The sequence below is a fragment of the Anomaloglossus baeobatrachus genome, chromosome 3 (genome assembly GCF_048569485.1).
Source record: "Anomaloglossus baeobatrachus isolate aAnoBae1 chromosome 3, aAnoBae1.hap1, whole genome shotgun sequence".
Classification (NCBI taxonomy): domain Eukaryota; kingdom Metazoa; phylum Chordata; class Amphibia; order Anura; family Aromobatidae; genus Anomaloglossus; species Anomaloglossus baeobatrachus.
Window position 1 is genome coordinate 511,486,447 of NC_134355.1, and position 20,174 is coordinate 511,506,620.

The 20,174-nt window shown below is 45.6% G+C and overlaps 1 protein-coding gene across 1 annotated transcript in view; it reads right to left on the reverse strand.

Annotated features, from left to right (window-relative positions):
• LOC142295479 (vomeronasal type-2 receptor 1-like) overlaps positions 1–20,174 on the reverse strand; it is a 144,674-nt gene that overhangs the window by 57,717 nt on the left and 66,783 nt on the right. Inside the window, exon 3 of the mRNA XM_075338577.1 lies at positions 9,832–10,695. Coding sequence (XP_075194692.1) covers positions 9,832–10,695 — 864 coding nt within the window. The remainder of the gene's footprint in view (positions 1–9,831; positions 10,696–20,174) is intronic.

The following is a 20,174-nucleotide window of genomic DNA, read 5'->3' on the forward strand; positions in this document are numbered from 1 at the left end:
TCATACCAGAGCTGTCTAAGCCTAGTCTGACCCCATATTTGTCATTACTATATTGTCCTTGTACTGTATTATGACATTTGTATCATGTGTTTCATTTCTTGCTGTGTTGCAATTTTTTTGCTGCATCCCAATTGTACCTCTACATTGTTCGAGTTTATGTTATTGTTCTCTCACTCTTATGTGATACTGATTGTTGTCATTTTTCATGATTACAAGCAGATAAGTCCAATCTGACGAAGGCTCAGGCCGAAACGTCATTTGTAACTTGTTTTGGACAAAAACATATATGCTTATGAAAATTTTTTTTTCTTAATACGGACCAATAAAGAGTGATTTTGCATTACTATCCGTTGTGACTTACTGACTTAGTCTGGGAGATTTAGAGTGCCGAGGTTACTCACTAATTTTATCTATTATTACCTCTGAGCACCTATATACCAGTGAGCAGAGCTTCCTCTACAGTAGTTCTCCTGATTAGGCATGCCCTTACCTCATGAGCAGGGCATTGCAGCTTTGGTAGCAACCATTACGACATGGACTCTGCTGCTGTGGACCCGGGGAGAGTGAGTGCAGATTCATTGCACCCACACTCCTCACATGAAGGGTCCGCACTCCTAGAAAATGGGGGATACGTTCCCTGAGTGTCTCCCCCCCCGATATTCTAGACGGTCCAGAGTCGTCGTGGGACCCCTTTATTTTTTTTCTTACAATAAATTGGTGAAAGAGGGAATGTTTTGGGGACTGTTTTTTCAAATAAATTTCTTTTGTCGATTTTTTTTTTTTTGTTAGTACTGACAGTTTATGATGTTGGGTATCTAATAGACGCCATGACATCACAAACTGCTGGGCTTGATCTCAGGTGACTTTACAGCTAGTATCAACCCGATTTATTACCCCGTTTGCCACTGCACCAGGGCACGGGATGAGCTGGGGTGAAGCGCCAGGATTGGCGCATCTAGTGGATGCGCCACGTCTGGGGTGCCTGCGGCCTGCTATTTTTAGGCTGTGAAGGCCCAATAACTATGGACCTTCCCACCCTGAGAATACCAGACCACAGCTGTCCGCTTTACCTTGGCTGGTGATCCAATTTGGGGGGGACCCTACTTTTATTGTGTAATTATTAATATTTATAAAATAATTATAAAAAAGAGCCTGAGGGGACCTCCACATTGGATCCCCAACCACGGTAAAGCTGCCAGCTGTGGTTTTCAGGCTACAGCCGTCTGCTTTACCCTAGCTGGCTATCAAAAATGGGGGGACCCAACGTCATTTTTTTTTTTAACTATTTTTTAAATAGAAAAAATTAATGGGCTTCCCTGTATTTTGATTGCCAACCAAGGTAACGGCAGGCAGATGGGGGTGGCAACCCATAGCTGTCTGCTTTATCTGCTGAGAATCAAAAATACCGCGGAGCGCTACGTCATTTTTTTAAAGATTTATTTTTACAGCACTGTGATGTCCAGCAATCAAAATACAGGGAAGCCCATTTTATTTTTAGTTATTTAAATAAATAATTAAAAAAAATATATATGGGCTCCCGCTGCATTTTTTGTATTGCTAGCTAAGGGTAATCCAAGCAGCTACTGGCTGCTAACCCCCACTGCTTGGTGTTACCTTCACTGGCAATGGAAAATCCAGGGAAGCATTTTTTATTTTTTTTGCCAAAAAACTACAAAAAAAGGACGTGAGCTTCGCCATATTTTTGTATGCTAGCCAGGTACAGCAGGCAGGTGCTGGAAGAGTTGGATACAGCGCCAGAAGATGGCGCTTCTATGAAAGTGCCATTTTCTGAGGCGGCTGCAGACTGCAATTCGCAGCAGTGGGGCCCAGAAAGCTCAGGCCAACCTGTGCTGTGGATTCCAATCCCCAGCTGCCTAGTTGTACCTGGCTGGACACAAAAATGGGGCGAAGCCTACGTCATTTGTTTTCTAATTATTTCATGAAATTCATGAAATAATAAACAAAAGGGCTTCCCTTTATTTTTGGTTCCCAGCCGGGTACAAATAGGCAACTGGGGGTTGGGGGCAGCCGTACCTGCCTGCTGTACCTGGCTAGCATACAAAAATATGGCGAAGCCCACATAATTTTTTCAGGGGGCAAAAAACATCTGCATACAGTCCTGGATGGAGTATGCTGAGCCTTGTAGTTCTGCAACTGCTGTCTGTCTGTATGGAGAAGAGCAGACAGCAGCTGCAGAACTACAAGTCTCAGCATACTCCATCCAGGACTGTATGCAGAAGTTTTTTGCCCACCAAAAAAATGACGTGGGCTTCGCCATATTTTCGTATGCTAGCCAGGTACAGCAGGCAGCCACGGGCTGCCTCCAACCCCCAGTTGCCAATTTGTACCCGGCTGGGAACCAAAAATATAGGGAAGCCCATTTTTTTTAATTATTTCACTTATTTCATGAAATAATTAAAAAACAAATGACGTGGGCTTCGCCCCATTTTTGTGTCCAGCCGGGTACAACTAGGCAGCTGGGGATTGGAATCCGCAGCACAGGTTAGCCCGAGGTTTCTGGGCGCCTCTGCTGCAGATTTCAGTCCGCAGCCATCCCAGAAAATGGCGCTCTCATAGAAGCGCCATCATCTGGCGCTGTATCCAACTCTTCCAACAGCCCTGGAGCCGGGTGGCTTGTTGGGTAATCATGAGTTAATACTGGCTTTGTTTTACTAGCCAGTATTAAGCCAGAGATTCTTAATGTCAGGCACGTTTGACCCGGCCATTAAGAATCTCCAATAAAGGGTTAAAAAAAAGACACCACACAGAGAAAAAATACTTTAATAGAAATAAATACACAGACACATTAGAGACTCCATCTTTATTACCCCCTGTCAGCCCTCCACGATCCTGCTCTTCTGTCTTCTTTCTTTCTAGTGTAGTAGTAGTGACGATTGTAGTGAGGATGAGGTTCACTAGCCCATCACTTGGGGCTGGGGAACCTCATCCTCAGTACAATCCTCACTACAATCGGGAAGCAGCGTGTAGCCTTCACTCCGTGAGTGATCAGTGCTGGCTGTCAGCGGTAACAGCGGTAACGCTGACAGATGCGTTACCATAGCAATGGTGCTCTCGGAGCTGCGGTTAGCGGTGACGTCACCGCTAACTGCGTTGCTATGGCAACGGTGATCTCCGTTAATGACCGGCTGTGTCAGCCGGTCCCTAACGGAACGGGGAGTCGACCGTGTGCTAGAGCATGTCGCCGGTACACGGCGATACACATATGTGCACCGTGTACCGGAGAGATGCACTCGCAGGTCCTACATGACGTGTCATAGTCATGTGACCAGTCTGTAGCCAATGAGATAATAGCCACGTGACTGGTCACATGGCTATTTTGACGTCACGACAGGTCCTGCATCACTGCTTGCAGTGCCGGTCACGGGAGGATTCAGCGATCATCGGATGGAATAGCGGTAGGAGACAGAGTGCAGAAGGGATCGCGAGGACCGGTAAGTGTTATGGCAATGTTTATTAACTGTTTGTGTACATTTATCATGCATTTTTATGTGTTTGTGATTGCCTCCCATTATAGCCTATTTGCTCGAGTTCGGTTCGTCGAACGTTCGACGAACCGAACTCGAACGGGACCCCCGTTCGGCGAGCCGACCTCGAGCCGAACCGCGACCGGTTCGCTCATCTCTATTCAGGACGGTTTTTCCGGTCCCCGCTCACGTGATCACAGGTATACACCGTACACCGATGATCACGTTACAGTAAATGACAGTGTCGGTAAAAAATTATTTATCTCCCATCTGGCATGAACAAACATGATAAATCTCCTACCCGGTCCCCTCCGGTCCCCCGGTGTCGCCAAAGTGCCCCCCCTGATGCCCTCCCAGAAATCCAAGATGGCCGCGCGCACAGCAGCGCGCCGGCCGTATTCACCCTACTCCTCTGATTTCTGTCACATGTGCCATGACACATGCGACAGAAAACTCCTCCCCAGGCCCTGCCAGGTCACCCCCTATAACCCCACCGGTGTTCCCCGGTGTCCCACGGTACCTGTGCAGCGTTGATCCCCCGCGGCCCTCTCCTTCACAATAGACGCTGTCGCATGCACAGAGCGGCTGTCAGCTCAAGTTCCTGTGTTCAGACACAGTGAGTGGTGGTTATGCATGTGTAAGCTAAATGGGCGGCACGGTGGCTCAGTGGTTAGCACTGCAGTCTTGCAGCGCTGAAGTCCTGGGATAAATAATTTTTTACCGACACTGTCATGTCACTGTCAACCATTACGACATGGACTCTGCTGCTGTGGACCCGGGGAGAGTGGGTGCTGATTCATTGCACCCACACTCCTCACATGGAGGGTCTGCACTCCTAAAAAATGGGGGATACGTTCCCGTTTTTTCCTTACAATAAATTTGTGAAAGAGGGAATGTTTTGGGGAGTTTTCTTTCAAATACATTTTTTTTGTCGATTTTTTTTGTTAGTACTGACAGTTTGTGATATCGGGTATCTGATAGACGCCATGACATCACAAACTGATGGGCTTGATGTCAGGTGAGTTTACAACTAGTATCAACCCCATTTATTACCCCGTTTGCCACTGCACCAGGGCACGGGATGAGCTGGGGTGAAGCGCCAGGAGTGGCGCATCTAGTGGATGCGCCACGTCTGGGGTGCCTGCGGCCTGCTATTTTTAGGCTGTGAAGGCCCAATAGCTATGGACCTTCCCACCCTGAGAATACCAGACCACAGCTGTCCGCTTTACCTTGGCTGGTGATCCAATTTGGGGGGGACCCTACTTTTTTTTTGTAATTATTATTATTTATAAAATAATTATAAAAAAAGAGCCTGGGGTGACCTCCACATTGGATCCCCAACCACGGTAAAGCTGCCAGCTGTGGTTTTCAGGCTACAGCCGTCTGCTTTACCCTAGCTGGCTATAAAAAATGGGGGGACCCAACATCATTTTTTTTTTTAACTATTTTTTAAATAAAAAAAATTAATGGGCTTCCCTGTATTTTGATTGCCAGCCAAGGTAACGCCAGGCAGATGGGGGTGGCAACTCGTAGCTGTCTGCTTTATCTGCACTGAGAATCAAAAATACCGCGGAGCGCTACGTCATTTTTTTTAAAGATTTATTTTTACAGCACTGTCATGTCAGGCAATCAAAATACAGGGAAGCCCTTTTTGTTTTTAGTTATTTAAATAAATAAAAAAAAATATATGGGCTCCCGCTGCATTTTTTGTATTGCTAGCTAAGGGTAATCCAAGCAGCTACTGGCTGCTAACCCCCACTGCTTGGTGTTACCTTCACTGGCAATGGAAAATCCAGGGAAGCATTTTTTATTTTTTTTGCCAAAAAACTCCAAAAAAAATGACGTGCGCTTCGCCATATTTTTGTATGCTAGCCAGGTACAGTAGGCAGGTACGGGCTGCCCCCAACCCCCAGCTGCCTATTTGTACCCGGCTGGGAACTAAAAATATAGGGAAGCCCTTTTTTTAATTAATTCATGAATTTTATGAAATAATAAAAAAAAAACGAAAAAAAAAAAACGACGTAGGCTTCGCCCCATTTTTGTGTCCAGCCGGGTACAACTAGGCAGCTGGGGATTGGAATCCACAGCACAGGTTAGCCCGAGGTTTCTGGGCCCCTCTGCTGCGAATTGCAGTCTGCAGCCGCCCCAGAAAATGGCGCTCTCATAGAAGCGCCATCATCTGGAGCTGTATCCAACTCTTCCAACAGCCCTGGAGCCGGGTGGCTTGTTGGGTAATCATGAGTTAATCATGGCTTTGTTTTACTAGCCAGTATTAAGCCAGAGATTCTTAATGTCAGGCATGTTTGACCCGGCCATTAAGAATCTCCAATAAAGGGTTAAAAAAAACACCACACAGAGAAAAAAATACTTTAATAGAAATAAATACACAGACACATTAGAGACTCCATCTTTATTACCCCCTGTCACCCCTCCACGATCCTGCTCTTCTGTCTTCTTTCCCCTTCAACACATGCAGCTCTGCTCCATCAGACAGCACAGCTGCATGGGGGAAGACGCTGTGCTCCGTGCAGAAATCACTCAGTGAGAGTGACAACAGGCTCCCGGCTGTAAGCGGTAGCAACGCTGCTCCGATCACGTGATTCCGGTGCCACTGCGTGCTGGTAGCGGAACGTCCCCGTCACTGCTACCAAGCGCGTTGCTATGGCAACAGTGATCTCCGTGATTGACCGGCTGTGTCAGCCGGTCAGGAGCCGGCTTCTGCGGACACTGGTAACTACGGTAAACATCGGGTAACCCAGAAGCCCTTTCCTTGGTTACCCGATGTTTACCGTAGTTACCAGCGTCCGCCACTCTCACGCTGCCAGTGCCAGCCCCCTGCACACATAGCCAGACTACACATCGGGTTAAATTAACCCGCTGTGTACTGTAACTAGGAGTGCAGGGAGCCAGCACTAAGCGGTGTGCGCTGGTAACCAAGGTAAATATCGGGTTGGTTACCCGATATTTACCTTAGTTACCAAGCGCAGCATCGCTTCCACGTGTGCTGCTGGCTGGGGGCTGTGGTCACTGGTTGCTGGTGAGATCTGCCTGTGTGACAGCTCACCAGCAACCCGTGCAGCGACGCTCCAGCGATCCCTGCCAGGTCAGGTTGCTGGTGGGATCGCTGGAGCGTCGCTTAGTGTGACGGTACCTTAAGGGAACGGGGAAGCAGAGCGGGGAGTCAAGCTAGAGCGTGTTGCCGGTACACGGCGATACACAAACGTGCACCGTGTAACAGAGATGCAATGACAGGTCCTACATGACGCGTCATAGTCATGTGACCAGTCTGTAACCAATGAGATAACAGGCACGTGACTGGTCACATGGCTATTTTTCACGTCACAATAGGTCCTGCATCACTGCTGGCAGTGTTGGTTACCGGGAGGATTCAGCGATCATCGGATGGAATAGCGGCAGGAGACAGAGTGCAGGAGGGATCGCGGGGACCGGTAAGTGTTATGGCAATGTTTATTAACTGTATGTGTACATTTATAATGTGTTTTTATGTGTTTGTGATTGCCTCTTATTGTTTCCTATGCAGTTCGAGTTCGGTTCATTGAACGTTCGCCGAACTGAACTCGAACGAGACGCCCGTTCGGCGAACCGAACTCGAGCCGAACCGCGACCGGTTCGCTCATCTCTAATAATGAGCAGACTCGTCTGAAAAAGATGTCGTGCACACAGGGTCGGACTGGGGTGTCTGGGGCCTACCAGGGGAAATAACTCTAGGGGTCCACCACCCTATAGCTACATGCAAATATCTATTAGCTGCTATGCCCGTTATAGTTTAGCGCTGACTATAAAGCACAGGCGGCTCCTGCACATCTCCTGTGCACACACAATAACTCTGTACAATTAAAGTAGTTTGCAGTAATGGGATCTTTGGTGACAAGTTATCACCGATCCACAGGTTAGGTTGGTGATAACTTATTGATCGGTGGAACCAGACCAGTGGAAACCGCACCGACCGGAAGATTGGGGAACTTTTATCCCTGACAGGACACTTATATGCCCATTATACAATACAACGCTGCGTTTTTGCTCATTGCGTTTTTTAATCAGTGAACAATGCCATTAAAGATTGTTGAAGAAAAAAAGGTCTGATGTCATTTCCTTCTTCAATATGTTCTTCATTCTCCACTACTTAGTGTATGCAGGAGAGCAGACAGCAGCTGCAGAACTACAAGGCTCAGCATGCTCCATCCAGGACTGTATGCTGGAGGGAGAGACAGGGGGAGCAGAACTACAAGGCTCAGCATACTCCATCCAATAGTAAAACAGGTTTTTTGCCCAGCTCACCTGTGCAATGGAAGCCAGTAATCCTGGGCTGTGCACGGAGAAGAGTTTGGAGAGCCAGTCCATGTGCATAGAAAGTGGTTGAAGGATTTCACCAGCACAAAACTCCAGGCGTATTGTACTTTAAAATAAAAACTTCTTTATTTTCTTATCATTAAAAAGTCCATGCTACAATGGTAAGCCCATGTCAGAGAGGACGCGTTTCGAACATCCAGTTCTTATTCAGTCTCTAAACCATCTAGTCACAGAACTGTTTAAAAAGGGCTGAACCAAACATGTGATCAAATGCAGGAGTTTTTTGCCCCCAAAAAAATGACGTGGGTTTTGCCATATTTTTGTATGCTAGCCAGGTACAGCAGACAGCTACAGGCTTCCTCCAACCCCCAGATGCCTATTTGTACCCAGCTGGGAACCAAAAATATAGGGAAGCCCTTTTTTTTTTTTTTTAATTTCATGAATTTCATGAAATAATGAAAAAAAATAAAATAATGTGGGCTTCGCCCAATTTTCGAGTCCAGCCAGGTACAACTAGGCAGCTGGGGATTGGAATCCGCAGAGCAGAGTGCCCAAGCTTTCTGGGCACCCCCGCTGCGAATTGCAGTCCGCAGCCACCCCAGAAAATGGCACTTTCATAGAAGCGCCATCTTCTGGCGCTGTATCCAACTCTTCCAGCTGCCCTGGTGACGGGTGGCTCGCTGGGTAATAATGGGGTTGGGGCTAGCTGTGTATTATCAGCTAGCGCTAAGCCCCCGAAATTTATGGTGTCATGCCAATATTAGACATGGCCACCATGAATTTCTAGTACAGATAAAAAAAAAAAAACACACAGAAAAATATTTTTATTAGAAGTAAAACACAACACAATTAGTGACTCCATCTTTATTGAAATAAAGAACCCCCCTCCTCCGCAGTAATCCTGGGTTAAGGGTCCCACGCCGTCCAATCCGGATCCAATATTATCTAATCGGTTTGCTGGAAGGCAAAGCGATCACATGATGTGTCAGGTTCAAGGATGTGTATTGGGTGACACAGCAGCTGATTGTATAAAAGCATTTTATACAATCAGCTGATGCATCAGTGCAAAAAAAACCCCAATACTCCCGTGTGATGGCTGCAGCAGCTGCCGGTAATCAGTGATGCAGTCTCCTGACGGCATCAGCTGATCGTTTAAGCCGGCGTCACCGCAAGACTTATGATCAGCTGATGCGTCAGGTGATTACCGGCAGCTCCTGCAGCGATGGGACGTGCCCGGGAGCACACAGCCGGAGCTGTGTCCTGCGGTCAGCGCGGGAACAGAGGAGAACAGGTGAGAATATACATTTTTTTTGTCATCGGCTCCTTCTGAGCGCTTACCTTTTCTCTGCAGCCCTGCGCGTTCTCTCCTCTGCTGCTCCAGCGGCAGTGTGATGGCGGCCGCTGTGTCGGTGCGGGGCTGAGCACCTCCTCCGCCTCAGTCCTGTCACCGGCCGCACTGTTCACATGTACGCGCATCTGAAAGATGCGCGTACATTTGAATAGTGGCGCGGTCTGGGACTTCCGCAGTGCAGGATCTACGGTGATATCACATGACTGTGATGTCACCGCAGGTCCTTCTGCAGCCGCGCAAACTACAGCGATAGAACGGAACTTGTGCTATCGCTGCAGTTTGTGATTAAAAGGCTGGGGCCCTGGCGTGGGAGGGGGGGCCCATCAGAGCGTGGGGGCCCTGCCTACATATAACGCCGGCCCCGAGAAACCGGCGGCACCACGCACTCTGTAAGGCACAGGGGCCCACTGAGGGCCCGGGGCCTATCGGGGGATTTCCCAGTACCCCGGTGGGCCAGACCGAGCCTGCATGCACATACCCTAAAATAAGCGCACGGTGGTCAACAACTTGAATAATTAGTCCTAATATTTCTTCTCACATTCACTTGAAATATTTTTATATTCAAGAATGGAAGTATAAATTACTAAAAATATATAAAGCTAAACAAATAGCTTTATTTAAACTATATATGTCATAGTAAACTATGCCTTTTTGCACATTCACAACTCCTTGGTAAATACTTACTTGCCACGGTTCAAAATCAAGTAAATTTGCACAAGCATCGCTGGGAAAGGGCCCTTGTCCTGCGACACATGCATCCAAATCATGAAGAGCAGTAGCAATGGTGTAAATAGACTTGTAAACGCTGTAGGTGATGCGCAGTTCAGACACATCAGTGTAAGTATTCAGTATATCCTTAAATTGCTCTTTTCCAGTGCAAAGCCGGGGAGATATGTTTCTTCTCCGCCCTGCTACAATTGCTTCTATGCTTATATTGGTATAAAAAGCGGCTCTTTGTGTTGGCCAAGTACAATTGAAGGCTTCTTCCCAGAACTCATAGACCAGATCATCAGTCCCATGTTCAGGGTGAATGTCAAGGAGAAAGTCCTTAAAACCTGGTATCTCTGCTCTACGAATAGCAAACCCAATGGTGCCTCCAAGGAAGGAGAAGTACTCTGGCTTGGCTATCAGAGCGGATGTTGTCCAGGCTTCACTGGATATATAGGTTTTACCAGTAATATTAGTCGCTGCCAGAGCTTCCATTAATGGACTAAGGTCAATGTCTGATGAGAAGATGATAATAACATTGGCATTCGACCCACGGATGACCTTCACAATGTTATCTATAGCCTCTTTGTTATAAATCCTAGGCAGTGTTTCAGAGAAAGCAATGCATACACCATTTTTTTCAACCTCTTCTTTGAAAACTTTGATGCCATATTTCCCATAATCATCATCTGCTGCAATTGTTCCAACCCACGTCCAACCAAAATATGTGACTAGATCAGCAAAGCCTTTGGACTGGTATTGGTCACTAGGGATCGTGCGGATAAAAGATGGAAACTGAAACTTGTCACTGAGAACTGAGCAAGAAGATGCATATCCCACCTGTAGATTAAGAAGAAAAATATGTATAATTAAAAAAATTCTATGTATTAGCCTCATTTAGTTCTCTTGAAATAAGCGATTTAACTACTTTATTGTCACGCTGTACTCTAAGTTGTACAATAGCAGTACAGCGCAGTAATGTGGGACTGAGAGGATTCCTGAAACTATCTGAGAAGGTAGTTAGCTGGTAATCCACTAGAGGGCGTAAAAGTGGAGGAAACGTATGAGCAGGGAATTCCCTAGCAGAGGTAATACTAGTCAAGCCCACCAGATGGCAGTAGAATCGTCAGAAAGCCATGTCACAACATGAGGTCTTGTAAATACACAAGGTAAAAAAGTCTAAACGTAGTCAGAGGGAAGCAAATAGTCAGTAGCCGGGAAATCAGAGCCTAGAAGCGAGGGGGAGTGGGAAGACAAGACAGAATTAAGGTAAACGGATAAGGAACGAACAGGGAGACAGCGGGGGAGACACTGATGGAAACAGACAACAGAGGAGGTTAACAGGTCAGGTGAACACGGAGGTCAGGAGGGGGCAGGGCAGACAACAGGTCACTCAAGAGCAGAACACAGCAGAGCCAGAAATATCACTGGCGAAGTCCAAGAGAAACAGTGCCCTAAGGCCCTGTGCGCACTGGAAAATGGAATTTTCTCAAGAAAGTTCCGCAGGTATTCAAAGATTACCGCACCCGGTAAAAAAACGCGGCAAACCGCACCCGAAAACCGCATGCGGTTTGCCGCGGTTTTACCGCGGCATTGTTCGCGGTATTGCCGCGGTTTTGCTGCGTGCAGGTTGGTATGTGCTATATTGCATTGAATGCAATAAAGCACATTGAAAAAAAAAAAAAATCATTTCATTCTGACATAGAGAAATAGACAGAAGAATAGATAGATAGACAGACAGAGGGATAGATAGATAGATAGAGGGATAGATAGAGTCCCTGTGAGCACACTCTGTATTTCTCACAGTCGGTAGTGAGTTCACATTACCGGCCGTGGGAAATGACCGGTAATTACCTCTGCTGTCTCGCTGCGAGCCTGCATTCAGCGCTGTGACAGTGTCAGTCGCGGCTGGATGTAAGCAGTGCAGGACCTGTGGATTACGCCGGAGTGGTGGATTACGTCAGAGCTTTGTTTCGGGAGGGGTTAATAAAAGGGTGAACGAGGCTTATTTGTGTTTTATTTAAAATAAAGGATTTTTCGGTGTCTGTGTTTTTTCACTTCACTTACGGGTTGATCATGTCAGCTGTCACATAGACGCTGCCATGATCAAGCCTGGAGTTAATGGCGGTGATCCGCTACCATTAACCCCTTGTATTACCTTGACTGCCACTGCTACACGGCAGCAAGAAGAGCCGGGGACACTCCGGTACTGCCACATAATGCATGCGACAGTGCCGGGGCAGCTGCGGCTGATATTCTCGGCTGCGGGAGGGGGAGTGAGGTGGGGGACATTAACCCTGCCCCTCTCCCTCCCCAGCCTGAGAATACTGGGCCGCCACTGTGTGCTTACCTTGGCTGTACGGTAAATATACAGCGGAGCCCACGTGTTTTGTTTTCTATATTTCCGTTTACTTTCTATGTGTGTTCTATATGTCTGTGTGTGTGTTCTATGTCTGTGATGTCTGTGTGTGAGTGTGATCTGTGTGTGTTTACTCTCTGCTTCGCTTCCTCTTCCTGTAATGACATCACTTCCCTGCAAAACGCAGGCAAGCGATGTACATTACCGGAGGTAAACCACGAAATACCGCAGGGAATAACGCAGGAAAACGCAATGAACTGCACAGAATTTGCTGCCTGAGTTATTCCCTGCGGGATTTCACAATTACATTGGAGTCAATGGAGTGAAATCCCGCAGCGATGTGCGGAAAAGAATTGACATGCAATTGTTTTTGCTGCGGGAATCCCGCAGCAAAACATGCAGCTGTCAAAATCCGCCTAGTGCGCACAGGATTTTTTTTTCCCATAGGTTTTGCTGGTGATTCACTGCAGAGATGTTATGAACATTTTCTGCAGCGAAATATGCAGCAAATCCGCCGAAAATCCGCGGCAAAATCCGGTAAGTGCGCACAGGGCCTAATAAAGCAGCCTGACCTCCAGAACGAGGCAGGAAGGATTAACCCCTAACGTGACCAGCATCAGAAGTGAAACTAAAAAAAGGCTCAGCTCCAGCTGAGCCAGGAGTCAATCATGACATTTATACTTTATCTTGACCATTACACATTTTAAAATTAATTTAATGTGGAATTTATATAAATTATGAAAGTTAAATATTTCTAGACAATTGCAATTACTCACTGGAATGTAACAAATATTTAGTTCTATATAGTCTGTGACAAAGCGAGAAGTGAAGAAACCCTGAAAACTTCTATGACCACATAAATAGGAATTTCAAATCTATGTTAATTTTTTTTAAAGAATCTGTATTTAAACTTTGAAGGACCTGACTCAAGGTCTATTTTTTACCTTTTTCACTCAACAATACTATCAGCATTAATACACCAATGGACTATTAAGAGAAAATGTTTTCCATCTCACAGTCTAAGAAGATGGAAGGGGCTCCCGTGGTAGGTGTGTCGGCAGTAATCAGAAGAACAGTGAGTAACCAGCATCAGGAGACGAAAAAATCTTGTTAAAAACATGGCGTTATGACAATTATGGTGTCATGTCAGGAACGTTACACGTTTCAAATACGGAAGTATTTAATCATAATGCGATCCCTATAATCAGTGATACCATTTAAATAGAAGAAAAGACAGGTAATAACGATAAGAAAACTTGTCAAATGAAAATCATGTCCTCAATATTATATATATGACATAGGAGGGACATATGAGGACTAGGATAAGGAACATATGGGGATCAGATGGGGACCAAGATGGGAGATTTTCTGGAGGTCAGAATGGAGAATATATGGGAACCAGAATGGGGTACATTATTACAGAAAGGGGTCATGGGTCAGGATGGGGGACAGTAAAGGAAGGGGTCCAGAATGGATGACATTATTATAGGAAGGGGACCAGGATTCAGGGCATTATTATAGGAAGGGGCCAGAATGGAGGAAATTATTACAGGATGGAGGACATTATCACAGAAGAGGGACAGGACAAAGGAATTTACTAAAGAAAAATGTTAGCATAGGTGACATAATTACTAGATGGAGGCTACAATGATAGATGATTGCTTTATGGTGGAAATTGGGGAACATAATTACTATAGGGGCCAATTAGGGGACATTATTACTGCTGTAACATATTTTACTTTTGAAAATATTGTTTTCCATGAGGAAAATAAAAAGGGAGGTCCTGTTATTGTGCAAGGTGACTATGTTGCTTTGTTTTTCTTCATCTGGTGGGGTGTAAAAGTCAGGAAAAAAGTGGTAATGTGTTTTAGAAGCAATCATTTATAGAGGACTGTTATTTTCTGCAGAGTTGGGTTGTAGCAGGAAGAAGCAAAAGTGGTCTGTGCCAGATGATGAGAAAAAGTGAAGATGAATGACTTCAACTACAGATGTAGTATATAGTTTGTGTATTACCAGTACACTTAACCTATACATTACATAGTATATACAGAACTCCTGTGTATAATGTCACCGGGGATCCCTGTATTACCTGTACACTATACACTATATACAGAGCTGTTGTTTATAATGTCACTGGTGATCTCTGTATTCCTGTGTATTATACCCTATTTGCAGAGCTCCTGTGTAACTGGTGTATTGGTGATCCCTGTATTACCTGTATACTATATACAGAGCTCCTATGTATAATGTCACTGGTGATCTCTGTATGACCTGTACACAATACACTATATACAGAGCTGCTGTGTATAATGTCACTGGTGATCTCTGTATTCCTGTGTATTATACCCTATTTGCAGAGCTCCTGTGTAACTGGTGTATTGGTGATCCCTGTATTACCTGTATACTATATACAGAGCTCCTATGTATAATGTCACTGGTGATCTCTGTATGACCTGTACACAATACACTATATAAAGAGCTGCTGTGTATAATGTCACTAGTGAACACTGGGTTACCTATACACTACACCCTATACCCTATAAACATAGATACAAACAGACTACCACACTATGTAGTCTGGTCATGGTGTGGTACGGTAGTATTTGTACCTTGTATGTGGTATTATCTTGTCACTATGTTGCGGTAATATGTGGTCTGGTCACACTGTGGCAGCATATCGCAGATATTTGACCTGTGGTTGCAGAGACCAGAAATTAGGTGGAGCAGACAGTTGAGGTGGTAGATGGACAAGGGGTCATCCTTTCTAATTTAAGCAAAGTTTCTTTAGTACTAATTTCAAAAACTTGTAGAAAACCCTTTAATACTATTCACCATACTACAAAGTGACTGATGGTGACTGGAACAACGTAAACCTGATAGAAGAAAATGAGAGTATAAATAATGGTATAAGTAGGATATAAGAGTAAAAAACTTATACTTTTAGCTGCCATCACTTGTTTTTGTTTTTCTTTGTGGTTGAGGAAAGTGCGTGAAAATGGGTGTGATTAACAAAATGGGTATGGTATTTTAAAAATGGGCGTAGTTTCCTAACACATATGGGTAACATGTAGGTAAAAATTTGTATCCCACCCCTGGGTACAAGAAATGCATAGACATAGTACAATACATATAGGTGTCCAGTGTTATACACTATGCAGTATTATATCCAAGCAAGAAAAGTAAGACTATGATGTATCATTTACAATGAATATAATAAACATAGCATTTGAGCTAATCCTTCACACATTAACTGTAAAAACATTATCACACATTCTGTCCTAAAACTGTTTATCTTGTCAGAATGGCAGAAGCTAGACCTGATCTATCTAGTCATGGTGACTACCATCTATCATTATATTTTCTTCTGGCTCCCCTTTTTATGTGTATTTTCTTTTCTATGTCACTCAATTAATTAAAATATCACTCCAGCATTTTGTTTTGTTTTTCAGCTTTGGTATGGAAATTTTAATCTAAAATCCCTGCCCCTGTCTTATACTCACCCTCCGGCATTTTCACCTGTTTTCGTCGCTCTGGTCCTAAGGCGCCATCTTGTGATTGCAACTTCTAACTGGCCATAAGTCAGAAGTTATATCACAAGATCTCAATATCAGTCTATCAGAGCCAGAACGAGGCCCTCAAAGACTTGTATTGAGTTGTGACCTCCGGTTTGCTGCATGAAACACTGGAGCAGCCGGCAGGTCACAAACTGGAGAAGATCACTGGGAGCAGCAGTGATTGAAGATGAAGACACCAGAGGGTGACTAGCGCCAGGGGACTTAAGGCTGCTTTACACGGTACGACCGATTGTGCAATTTCTCAATCGATCGTACCCGCCCCCGTCCTTTTTGCGTCACGGGCAAATCGCTGCCCGTGGCGCACAAAGTCGGTAACCCCCCGTCACACATACTTACCTCCCGTCTGACCTCGCTGTGGGCGGCGAACGTCCACTTCCTGGAGTGGGAAGGACGTTCGGCATCACAGCGACGTCACACGGCCGCCGGCCAATAGAAGTGGAGGGGCGGAGATGAGCGGGATGTAAACATCCCGCCCACCTCCTTCCTTCCACATAGACGGCGAGAGCCGTGGGTCGCAGGTAATCGATGTTCATCGTTCCCGGGGTGTCACACGGAGCGGCGTGTGCTACCCCGGGAGCGATGAACAATTAAATTAAACGATATTATGAAACCTAACGAGCAGTACACGACTCACGATTTGTGAGCGATACTGCGTCGCTAGGAGGTGTCACACAGACCGTGACCCCGACGATCTATCGCACGATAGATCTTCTGGTGTAAAGCAGCCTTTAGATTTAAAGCATATAGCCTACTAGCCATTCCAAGCATTCTTGCCATCTATTGAATTGGGTCAGGAGTAGAGATGAGCGATGTTTGAGGTTCGATGTTTGCCATTTCATGTTAGAGTGATTTTGGGGTGTGTTCGAGTCGTTCGACGAACTTGAACGATTTGGTAAAAGTTCGGTAGTTCAAGTTACGTTCGAGAACGGTTCGATCAACAAAAAGCGAAGCTAGTTACTAGCTGGCTTCTCACTGTAATAGTGTGAGTCACTGTGAATCATGATATTATCAAAATTCAGCGTATAGTGTGCGGGGGGGACGGGGTTTAGATCAGTGCTGCTACTGAGTGCTGAAAGAATGCCAATCGACATTTTTTTTTTCTAACCGCGTGTACAGTGGGGCGGGCCAGGCTGTCAGCCAATCACAGACACACATACAACAAAGTGGATTTTTGCCAGACAAGCAAGGGCATGTGTCATAGCCTGTGCATGTTACATGTCTTTGCTCTATAAGATCCAGCCATTTTCCCTGTCGCCGCCATTATCTCTCTGCTGCGGGTGGGTGACAGTCACTGCTCCTGCTCCCGCTGCTGCTGCTGTTGTGTGCACTATAGACATACAGTGCAATCTACACAGTACTTTATGGATTAGGAACTACTTGTAATTTCAGCCCTTTTCAGGGCTGCATTACAGCCGTTCATAGGCATTGTTGCTAGGCAGGTCCGTGCCAACGCTGTTCAGGGATTTAGATAACAGCGTCTGGCTATATCAGCTCAGGCAATTCCTTGCTGCATTTTTTCATTGGCAGGGATAGAAAGTGAGGCTTCCTTTGCTGTCCTGCTACCTACAGCACCTCTGCATTCTACACACCTGCCCATTTTTGCTACGCAATTTTTATAGCAAACAGTGCTGACACTTAGTGGCATACTAAAAGTGTCTGGGATACTAACATAGTGTTCCTCTGCTGCCACGCAAGGTACACCACCTCTGCATTCTACACCGCTGCCCATTTTTTCTACACAATTTTTATAGCAAACAGTGCTGACACTTAGTGGCATACTAAAAGTGTCTGGGATACTAACTTAGTGTTCCTCTGGTGCCATGCAAGGTACACCACCTCTGCATTCTACACACCTGCCCATTTTTGCTATGCAATTTTTATAGAAAACAGTGCTGTCACTTAGTGGAATGCTAAAAGTGTTTGGGATACTAACTTAGTGTTCCTCTGGTGCTACACAAGGTACACCACCTCTGCATTCGACACACCTGCCCATTTTTGCTACGCTATTTTTATAGCAAAATGTGCTGACACTTAGTGGCATGCTAAAAGTGGCTGGGATACTAACTTAGTGTTCCTCTGGTGCCACGCAAGGTACACCACCTCTGCATACTACACACCTGCCCATTTTTGCTACGCAATTTATATAGCAAACAGTGCTGACACTTAGTGGCATACTAAACGTGTCAGGGATACTAACTTAGTGTTCCACTGGTGCCACGCAAGGTACACCACCTCTGCATTCTACACACCTGCCCATTTCTGCAACGCAATTTTAATTTTAAAAAGTGCTGTCACTTTTAGGGGCATAGTAAAATTGTCAGAGATACTACCTTTGGGTTCCTGTCCTGTCAAGCAAGGTACACCACATGTGCATTCTACACTCCTATCCATTTCTGCTATGCAATTTTTAACTGCAGGTAGTCCAGGCAATATGTGACGATGTCGACGGTGCAGGCGTGGATATAATGTTGCCTTCATCCAAAGGTGGTTCTCTTGATGTCTGAGAGAGCTCAACACCAGCAGCTGTTTCCACTTCAAAAACAACTGACGACCTGCCAATCACACTGCCTGTAGCGGGTAAAGGGGTGGATGGTCTGCGTCAAAAAACGTGTGTCTGCTGTCCCCACAGTCACAGAGGATAAAGAGCATGCAGATGCACTTGATGAGGCAGATTGTGCTTGCACAGCCCCACTAGGCCGCATTGTAGCACAGTGAACATCCCATTGCGACTTATGATTCATTTAAAGTAGTGTACAGGGTGGGCTCCCCAGTATACAGCAAAACCACATACTAGGAAAAGGACTCTAGTCAGTTGGGTTGATAAACGATTGTTTAACTTTCCAAAAACAAACAATAAGAACCATGCATAAAACTGAAAGAATAGAAGTATCTATTCTTAATTCCAAAAGCCTACACCCCTATGCTGCGACACTAGTAATGGCGATTTATACCCCCTGCTCACCAACTTTTGCCTAACCAAGGGACTGTCTAAACAGTTGCCTACTACCTGGTAATCCCTCTGCGTAGCAGGAGTAATTGTGTGTGTGTGTGCGAACACGACTTACCAGTGTCGCAACACAAGAGTTTACAACTTATCTACCTAAACATAGACAAAACCCATTACCCCCCCCTGAATACCCTTGTTAGTTGAAGCCTCACAGATAAGGCAGATGATAACAGTGTGAAGGCAAACCACACAGCTCAGCAAAAGAGTCCTGGAAATCTTGTAAATCAACAATCAATGCAAACATGTGTCGCTGTCCCTCTATGATTTTAACTGTAACTGACAAATTGACAGAGCAGAGGCATCGAGTCTTATTGTCTATATAGTCGGCCTAAACAGAACAGATATGTGTTTTGCTAAGAAAACAAAGTGTTGCGTGCACGCATTACTGTCTGCTCCCAGCCTACAATACCCGGGTACCGTGGTGTCCAGTTGCCATCAAGATAGAGTTTACGATCCTCTCCTGGTAAACAGTATAGACAGCACCGGAAGAATGTCAGTCTCTGGCAGAGGATGCTGCTCACAGGCGTTACGGTCCTCCTCACCAAACTCCAACACGAATCCCCTCACAATTCACCAAAGTGTTTCCTTGGTGGCTCCTTGCTGTAACTCACACCTTTAGCTTTTCCTTCACTTCACAGACAGCACCTCCTCCGCTCTCCAAGTCCACAGCCAAAGACCGTTTTGCTATTGCTATAGTGACCAAACAGTCAAAGGCAGATGAAAAAAAACAGCATCCCCTTGTGGGTAGTCTGCAACAATGCATGCAATGAACGGCAAATAAGCATGTTGCATTCATAGTGGTTAAAGCTCATCAATACACCCTCACGCTATCACTTCATATCCGTGTGACAGTTCATGGACGAAGTACTCAAAATAGTGAGTTTTTGGACTCTACTTAGAGATTGGTGACAAATCTTACAGATGACATGACTTGGGTGATCTTTTGCGATGTATAAAAAGCCCCAGGCTAGGCATGGCTTACAGCCCATGCGACCTGCAGAGCCATCACGACTTCTGCTCAGAGGCAGAGTTGTCGCTGAGGATTCAATTGTTGACGTGCTTATAGTACTTTGTCTCTGTCCAGGAAGACGCAATGTAACCTCGTCGTCAGTAGCATCCTCCTCCACCTCCTATGCTGACCTCATCGACTGGCTGACTTTGGTTTGAAAGTAAGTGGGGTCTCCAATCTCATCATCACCCTGTGTGTTTTCACTCCCCTTGTCCTGACTCCTCTGAGCCAACCTCTTCCTGCCCTGACAGAATAGTAAAGTTGTCGTTCCAATCAGGTATCTGAGTCTCCTCAGCATGTTCCCCATTGTCTCCACCAGGATGATTTACAGTTTGGGAATGAGGGTGTACATTATGATCAGCACCTTCT